The sequence below is a fragment of the Octopus bimaculoides genome, chromosome 2 (genome assembly GCF_046866305.1).
Source record: "Octopus bimaculoides isolate indiv1 chromosome 2, ASM4686630v1, whole genome shotgun sequence".
Lineage (NCBI taxonomy): Eukaryota > Metazoa > Mollusca > Cephalopoda > Octopoda > Octopodidae > Octopus > Octopus bimaculoides.
The window spans coordinates 94,635,062-94,645,061 of NC_142929.1; the positions used below are offsets into that span (position 1 = coordinate 94,635,062).

Consider the following 10,000-nt stretch of genomic DNA (forward strand, 5'->3'; position numbering starts at 1 on the left):
CGACTTGGGTGTTTCGTAATTAATGCTTGCTTGGGGGTGCTGTGCAGTGGTATCGAACTCGAAGTAGCTAAATAAATTTCTTAATCTTAGGGATATGCTTTTATACTTGAAGGCAGTGATTACAAGAGAAAGGCATCTAGATACTGCTGTAGTGTCTGTTGTAATAGAAGTAAACTGATAGAAACAAAGAAGAATGTGGATAAAGAAAAATAAAGTCACCTGTTCATCTATCCTTCACCTCAAAATTTGTAACAAATTGTACTCTTAGGTTGTGTATATATTGTTAGGATAAGAAATTTACCCATAGGAGGTAAAGTAATCAGAAACACTGCTTATACAATCAATCCACCTGTATATAACGTATACATACATATACCAGTCTCGAAGAACCCTCAAAGGCTACGTACACAACCTTGAGTTCTAGACCAAAGGAAAGAAAATGTGTGTGTGTGTGCGTTGTGCACGTGCGCACACGTACATACACCAAACACACACACACCTACACGCGCACGCGCACGCGCACACACCCACACCCACATGTATATTGGTTGTAGGTATATTGTAGGTACATCACATATGCACACAAATATAAACAGCGTCTCTTAAACTTTAAGCATTGCTTCTTTGCCAATAACCCAAATTTATATAGTTAGATAGATAGATAGAGAGAGAGAGAGAGAGAGAGAGAGAGAGAGAGAATCTGGAAAACATAAAGGAGTGTAGAGAGCAATAATTAACGTAAAAGAAAGTACCAAGGGACTGATATTTTGAAATATTATCATTAATAGCAATAATAAAAAGTACGAGTTAATTCCCTACCCATTCATACATAATTGATACACAACCTGTAAGTACAGCTTTTCCTGAACACAAGCTAGTATCAAAATGCACACACACACGCACGCTGGCACGCGCACGCACACGCACATGAACATACAAATACATACATCTGTTGTTGGCACTCCGTCGCTTACGACGACGACGAGGGTTCCAGTTGATCAGATCAACGGAACAGCCTGCTCGTGAAATTAACGTGCAAGTGGCTGAGCACTCCACAGACACGTGTACCCTTAACGTAGTTCTCAGGGATATTCAGCGTGACACAGTATGACAAGACTGACCCTTTGAATTACAGGTACAACAGAAACAGGAAGTAAGAGTGAGAGAAAGTTGTGGTGAAAGAGTACAGCAGGGTTCGCCACCATCCCCTGCCGGAGCCTCGTGGAGCTGTTAGGTGTTTTCGCTCAAGAAACACTCACAATGCCCGGTCTGGGAATCGAAACCGCGATCCTATGACCGCGAGTCCGGTGCCCTAACCACTGGGCCATTGCGCCTCATCAAATACATACATACATACATACATACATACATACATACATACGCTATTTTTATACCACCTTTTTTTTCACATTTCTGCTCTGACTACTTTGTGTATGTATGTGAGCGTTGTTATAGTTGTGTGCCTGCTTTCCAGTGCAAACCGGTGTTGTACTCATAATGTCAAAGCATAATTTAGCGAATCGGTAAATATAGACCGATGAAATAAGTGCTAGTATCGATATGATTCGCTAAACCCTTTGAAAGTGCTGCTCTAGCTTGACTACATTCCAGTAACTAAATGCTACTAAAAGAACATATTAATCTAGTCGAGCTAACGATTCTTCATAGTGATAACATGGACACCGCTCGGGCTCGAAAGATTGACAATTATGTAAACCTTCTCGAGGAATGTGAAGACGCTGGCTGGAAAGTATTTTCCAATCGAAGTCAGATGTACAGGATTCGTTGGACGCAGTGTATATGTGTATGTTTATCATTTATTATTTTTATCTTTTATCTGTTTCAGTCACTAGAATCAATTCCAAGAACGAATCAATTCCAAGAACGAATCAATTCCAAGAACGAATCAATTCCAAGAACGAATCAATTCCAAGAACGAATCAATTCCAAGAACGAATCAATTCCAAGAACGAATCAATTCCAAGAACGAATCAATTCCAAGAACGAATCAATTCCAAGAACGAATCAATTCCAAGAACGAATCAATTCCAAGAACTTATGTTTTTGAAGCCTTGTAATCATTCTATGGGTCTCTTTTGCCAAACCACTAATTTACAGGGATCTAAACACACCAACACCTGTTATCAAGCAATGGTGTGGGATAAACACACACACACAAACTCACACACACACACACACACACACACACACACACACACACACACACACACATATACGTGCATGTAAATATATATCTCGGTGTGTGTTTATATGTGTGTATATGCGTGCGCGCAAGTGCCTGCATGTATGTGTGTACGTGTATGGTGCTAACTGTTGATACTTATATCAATATTACTCTTTATACTTCAGCATTTATATTCTTACGATGTGTATTAGATTACATTAATGCATTCTGTGTTAATATAGCATAAAGATAAATTTCAAAATATAGGTATATGTATTTATATATTTATGTGTGTGTGTGTTTGTGTGCTATCGTGAGTGGATGTGGATGTGTAGACGTGCTTTTTCTTTGTTTTACATGCATACATATGTGTATATGTTTGTTTGTGTGCGTGTGTGAGTGAGTGAGTGAGTGAGTGAGTAGGTGTGTATGTGTATCCTACTTAGTAAACCATACAAACAGGTCAAATTTAGCTTTTCTCCGAAGACTTAAAACTAACGAAATCTTAATCGATTTTCGTAGACTTTCTTGATGAATATATATATATATATATATATATATATATATATATATATATATATATATAAAATACATTTATATATGAATATATAAATACACATATGTACAAACATACGTTTGTACAACCGTTTGTGCAACCGTTTCTAATCTATTTCCAATATGTAAGAAATATTTTCTGTTTCAATAAGTGTTTGCGGTGTTTAATTTGTTTTGTTTTCGCTACAGATGGTGTCACGCCATTCAGTACTTTTTAGGTGTTATTTGACGATGCATTTGTTATTCTAGCATAATGTCATCATAAGCTTGATGTTTTTGAATAATTTAAGTTAGCCCATATCTTTTTGCATGGCCTCGGAGATAGGTGAGATTTCTACAGTTTATAACTCATCTGAAAATCTATAGAAAAAACTGTGGAGAGGGAGGTAACCGGGTTTTATTCAGAATGTTTATAACAGAATAAACTCTGCTAAAAAGTTCCCTTGACCTGCTGAAGGTTGATATTAAACTGGGCGTGATGTTAAGCCTTTCACATAAAATACAATATACTATGCGTTCAGTTCACTGGGGTAACAGAAGAGCCAAAGAAAAGGTAAAAAAAAAAACATGGAAGAAGCAGTCTTGTTGTCAGATACAGCCTCTTTACATTTGCTAGTATCCTATTTTAAGGAATATAACAAAGACATAAGCGTCAGATTTGTCGAATGTATCAACCTGGCGCAATATGTACTTGGATTAGACAGCTCAAACGGAAATATAGATTGTATCGCTTATTACTAGTTTTCTACAAAAGTATAATGACATTGTAGTGACGCAAGTCATAATAAACCTTTATCGGCAGTAATATGATGTAATGGTCATGTTGCCCGAATAGGTATAATTGTTAGTTTCCCATTGGTTAAAATTACTACCCATATTCGTCAAAGAGAAATCTTTCACGAAATACAGTTCTTAGAATTCAGGTATGAGCAGTTATAAAAACCCTGATTTTTGGGAGATTAATCAGTGTTCATTGGTTGTCACTCGATTCTACGACACTCAATCTCAGTGTTCGCTGGTTGTCACTCATTTCCACGACACTCACTCTCTTGAGATATTGCCTATTGTTATTCTATGTCTATTATTTAATTCAACCAGACTATTTTGAATTGTTGTGTAAAACTCTAGTAGCTTAGTATGGAAGAATTAGTTAATATAAATTTTATGTCGTAATCCTCTACGACAGTTTCCTTTTGACTTCTTTGGCTGTCTGGTTGAATGCTTTATTAGAGTTTTTCTCTTTCCCTTCTATGTCAATATCTTTTGGAATCGCCTCAAACAAAGCATATTTATTCTTTAGTTCCACAATGAACTTGCTTTTGATTGTCAACTTCTTCATTATTTGTTGTTAATATTGCTCATAAGGATACCTATTGGACATTGTTAAAAGTAACCTCTAAATCTTCATAGACATAGTTGATCAAATCCGCCTTGCTGTTGACTTGAAATTGCTGAGGAATCTTTATTACATCATCTTAAAAATTAAACAGAATGATATGCCAGTCGAGCTTGAGAGGTGGTTTCATTATTGCTGAGAAAGTTTGGCACTCTCATATTAGTGGTAAGATGAAGTACTTCGCATCCGTGCCAAAATACGGACTTTTTCAAGCATGCTCCGATTAGAGAAGACTTTTGTACTCTTCGAACTACTGGAAGAATTTGACGGAAATCACCACATATAATTATCAATTTGCCGCCAAAGATCAAGTCGTTGTTCATTACATCCTTCAATGTTCGATTCAGCGCTTCAAATAAATAACGATGACACATTGGTGCCTCGTCCCAAACAATCAAGCGTGCATCATGAAGCAGACGGCCAGTGACATTAATAGGAAATATTTTGCATGTTGAATTACAGTTTACCGGTATGGGGAGCTTGAATCGAGAGTGAGCAGTGCGACCTAGCTTCAATAGTGTCGCATCAATGCCTAATGATGTTGTAATAGCTAGTAGGTTGTTTTTACGCACATAAGAAGAAAAGTTTTGCCAGTACCCCTGGGTGCAGCAATAAATATCAAACCACCTTCATTTCTATCAATTCTCTGTTGACTATTTTCAAAAATGATTCTCTGGTCATTATTTAGCATATGGATGTTAGCATTGAAAAATTCTTCTGCATATGGATCCATCTCATCTTCATGAAGTAGAACAATCCATTCGGAAATCCTGAATAGCAGGCAATCCAAAAAATATTGTACTACAGTCATACTGACCCATGCGATGATCCAGTTCACACAGCATATCATTCAGGGCTATATCCAAAGCTGCTTTATGAGAAAAATTGTGTTGTCTCATTTGATGGAAGTAATCTTGGCAAAGATCTTCGCGAAACATGTTGTATAATTCTAGTGGATGGAGAGCAAAACTGAAGAATACTGACAAACAAATTCCGTAAATCATTCGCTGGACATATTGTTCTTGCCTCATTTAGACAAAGTTCCCATTCTTGGTCATTTTCTAATAGATTCATCATTTGACATGCGTGCTTAAAATTTTCGCAAACAACACTGTTAATTGTGATTATATTTTCAAAGCTTGTCGCTTCCGCTTTATAGTCTAAGATAAAATAGCTCCCCTTGCGATGGATGTACTGCGTACACTCTACCAATAGCTTCTGGAATATCATCATTTTGTCTAACTCTTCTCCTCCAACTTTTATCATTGTTACACCAAGTATAATGCTGTGGAAAGTCACAATAGAGGATATATTTTGCTAAGGGATCTTCTTCATTCATCTTGAAATATGCTGTCAATTTGGTCGATCTATTTTTTGCCAAAGCTCCTTGTGCATGATTCGGATTAAACAATCATCTGTTGATCTGGCAAGTGTATCGGCGAGCATTCAACAGCAGGCTACCTTTGCTGAACTGGAAACTCAAATAATCTCCAGCAAGCCTCTCACGCGCCAATATAGCGGCAATTTTCGTAATTCGAATTTTCATCCATTTGATTTTCGCTGCCAACATTAAGACGCACGCCATCTTGTCTGTGTAAAGAAACTGTCCCATGGTCAACACCTTCGAAAATGTACTTGTAAAGATATTTCACAGCCTTAATAGATGCACACCATTCAAAATTAATATGCGCCTCGTACTTCTGCAACAACCAAGCATTATAAGGAACTACATAACGGTCATCAACAACAATTCCTCTATTTCCAATATGTATTGAAGCTGTTAAGCCACCATCTCGAGAGTTTCGGCGACGATATTGTGGATAAGAATAATTTCCAATTAAGGTGTGTGATCTGTAATCTCTTGGATATCTTTTACTGTAAACACCATTCACCAGGCAGAGTGAATTTAAATTATCTTTTCCGCAGGTTCCATGTATCATGTGTTTCTTCACCAAGGAATAAAGGGTTTTCGGGATTAGGAAGTTCAGCCGTAACAATTTTATCAAATTTATTGCCATGTATTGTGATGAATTTGTATTATGAATAAGAAATGGCAATGAGGTAATCCTCTTTTTTGAAATTCCACTGTGTTCACACAAGCAATAAGTTTCCCAAGGACTCCTGATTTGATATCGTGCAATAGTTGCTGTTGCTTTAATTTAAATACTCTTGTAGTGATATCTGGTCGGTCAACTGCCGTCTGGCCCACAGAAAGCTCGTTAACCTATTTTATGTCATTTTGGGTTGCATGTAAAAGTCAAAAAGAAAGTAGATTTGCCAAACTTTCTAACTGTGGCCATTGTATCCTGGTAGTGTTTTGCCATATATCGCGGACTTCCTGTAAATGAACTTGGCAATATATATCTACGACCAGTACGATCAGTATCACATGCAAGTATAGCATCTTGTAAGCCATTATATAAATCAGCTTTTAAGGTTGCTTGATTATTATGAACATATCGTAGACGGGTGGATTGTACTTTGGCACATTGGTCTATACAGTATTGCTGAAACAAACGCTGACCTAATTGCAATATATTTGTAGATCCTGTTCTTTTCATGATGCGATAACAATAAAATTGAACTACTGAAATTTGACAGTTGCCATTTTCATTCATTAATCCAAGGTGCCACCCATCTAGGCCAGAAAGAAAAAAAAACACGGGTACAACATTGGGTCGTATGATCGATGCGAGTCACTTAATATTTGTAAAGATTTTTTGCTATTCTCTGTTCTGAATTTTGTTACGACCATTCGTTCTGAACAATTCGTTTCCTCATTAAGATTATTTGGTATAAGAATAGCAAGCTCATTAGAGGTTGGTAGATTACATCTCCAAGAATGTTCCCCATGAGGTTTTTCATCCGCATGTGAGCCGACTGACAGACACATCAGCAGGAATAACCCTAACCCTAACCCTAATTTGCTCTTGCACGGATAGAAAAGATTGTAAGTATTTCCAGCAGATATCATAGCAGAATGAATTTTTCGAAATATGTTTACATCGAAGACTTGGTTTGCATTGTCAAGAGGCATTCTTTCCATTCGTTTCCTTATTTGTTCTTCATGATCATAGAAATACGTTTGTAAGCTAGACGGGACAGTTCCTATTTGGTTTCTAGGAGCTCCAAAAAATCTATAAACAATTCCATGTATTCTGTAATTTGTTATTCTTCTCAGTACTGAAGCGTCATCTACTTTCATAGAACACATTGCCATAGCACTGGTGAACCTTCGAATATTACATTTGAAATATTTTGCTTCAGGAGTATTAGAAAGAAAGAGATCAGCAAGTTCATTCGGTAAGTCAGGGATATTATTAATTTTTATCATTCCTGATTTACAGCATATACCAAAACTGGGATTGTTCGTTGTTCCTCCTGTACACTCTCCAATAAACATCAAAGCATGAGGCCACAACTATGGCGAGCAACGTCAACGAGAACCTGCAGACGTCCATCTATATCATATTGTCGAGCTATACTAAGAGTCAGCCTACTATTGAGTTGCCGACGTCTTCTGTGTTGTGCTGCATTTTGTTCTAAAATCTGCTCGCATTGTTCTCATGACAGTTGTTGCCTTGCATTTCGATGCTGAGCAGCATTTTGTTCTAAAATTTGCCTTCTTCACTCCAGTGACTGCGCTAAACGGAGCTGACACTATCTTTCTGTGTTCCTTTTACGTTGCTCTTCCTTCTGTCCTTGAGTTTGCCTCAATCTTCGTAATTGTTGACTCAAGCATTTTGTAGTTTTATAATTGGACTGTTCCTCTTCCATGGTCAAATCTTAATTAAATATTTATTAATTAAATAGAATAGTATGAAAATAAAAACATAATAGTGAGACAGGCGATTATATTATGATGACAATATTGGTATCCTATTTACACAACGTGAGGTATAAAAATAACCAAACTTTCTCACAAACATTCACATACATACTTAAACGTGTGTGTGTGTGTGTGCGCGTGCACACACACACACACACACATACATGTTGTTTTTATCTGAGACACACAAATAAGACTGAATGAAAGAACATTAAAAAGCTATTGAAACGGTAAATATTAAGAATTACACCAACTCCTGCATTTTAACAATCTACAGCATCTTGTCTTTCTATCTGTGTATCTTCCCCCCTCTCCCTCTCCTTTCTTCCTCAATATTTCTTTCTTTCTTTCTTTCCTTCTTTCTTTCTTTCACTCTCTATTTAATGAAGACTTCCGACAAACGGAACAAAACGGACGTACATAGCTGTCATTATTGTAAGGATTGAACAATTTGGTGTGTGACTTATCAATGTACACAACGAGTTTATTTGCTGTAGGTGCCGGGAAGATACCTGAAGGAAGAAAAGAAATATTATCTTTTTCTGTTTTTCTATGTATGATATTTTCTCCTTTTATCATTATCAAAGAAAATATTTCATTCAAAACGATGGATTATGTTTCAGTTACAATTTATATGAAATAAAATTTCAAAATAGTGAAAGAAGGAAAAAAATTCAGTTTCATTTTGACGACAAACGCTGTTTCATACATACAAAAATTCATATATTTCCCTTTTACACACACACACACACACACACACACACACACATCAGCGTTCAGTATTCTCATACAATTCCATAGTACACACGTACACACAAACAATAAAATACATTCATTTTACATAAACATATGTTCTCTCTCTCTCTCTCTCTCTCTCTCTCTCTTTGTGTCTCTCCTTCTGTCTCTCTTTCGCAAACTCCACTTCTTTACCTCCCTTTCTCTCTCACTCTATCTCTCTTTCTCTCTCTCTCTCTAACTCTACTGTAGTTTTTTTCCCCTCTCTTTATCACCCCTTCCTTCGTTATTGATATGTTGTGACGGACTGACGCTTTTCCTCAATATCTCTTTCTTTCTTCCACTCATTATTTCTTCCTTTCTTCCTTTCACTCTCTATTTCATTCACCTTCTCTTTTCCTCTATCTAATTACTGATGGCTATATTAAAGGATTGGGAATCACGACAAAGAAGAACAACAGAATTCACATATTTAAATCTGTTTTCTGATTACGAAGTTCTTACAATTTCTAGTTGGTGGTTTTTCATTCTTTTTTGAAATCGTATAGAACCAGAAGAACATTAACTACCAAATGATCGTTCACCATCTCCAGTGGTTCTGTTCCACGTATTTCGTTGTTATACGGTCGCTGACCTCATGCTGAGTTCCTGTGTCTTTACACAAGTATTACACTTTTGCTGCTAAGCATCAAGCAAATCCTCTTCACAAGGCATTTCTTTTGTGCAAACGGATTTAATTGCTGACGAACCTACCCCAGTAATACAGGTTCATTAGATTACATGTCACCAACATCATACATACACATATACATAAACAAAAAAACACACACACAAATACACACATACACACACACATACACACACACATACACACACAAGAGACGGCATATATAGATGTACGCACACACGAACAGAGGAATTTGCATAGAGCAGTGAATTCACTTCATAAAAGTGGCAGTGGGGTGAAATATGAGGAAGCACAAACTAACTTGCATATACTAAAAGAAACAGCTGTTTTGCACTCACATGAAACAAAATTTGATATTATGTATACATACACGCTCTCACAAACACACATATATGAGTGCGTGTGTATGTGTAACGAATATGCGTATATGTATATATATATATATATATATATATATATATATATATATATATATATATATGCATATATATATATATACATATATATATATATATATATATATATATATATATATATATATATATATATATATATATTCAAACCATTTGCGTATCAGAGCGGTGTGATGAGCAATTTCTGGTAACCTAACAA

At 36.3% G+C, this 10,000-nt stretch overlaps 2 protein-coding genes across 2 annotated transcripts; both read right to left on the reverse strand.

The window, feature by feature from the left end:
- Window positions 1-5,638: 5,638 nt before the first annotated feature.
- LOC149137158 (uncharacterized) lies at window positions 5,639-6,154 on the reverse strand. The gene has a single exon (XM_089338706.1). The coding sequence runs from the start codon at window positions 6,152-6,154 to the stop codon at window positions 5,639-5,641; it is 516 nt and encodes a 171-aa protein (XP_089194832.1).
- A 620-nt stretch (window positions 6,155-6,774) lies between these two features.
- On the reverse strand, window positions 6,775-7,539 carry LOC149137159 (uncharacterized). Its single transcript, XM_089338707.1, has one exon. It carries the CDS (start codon window positions 7,537-7,539, stop codon window positions 6,775-6,777), a length of 765 nt encoding a protein of 254 aa, XP_089194833.1.
- Between the last annotated feature and the right edge of the window lie 2,461 nt (window positions 7,540-10,000).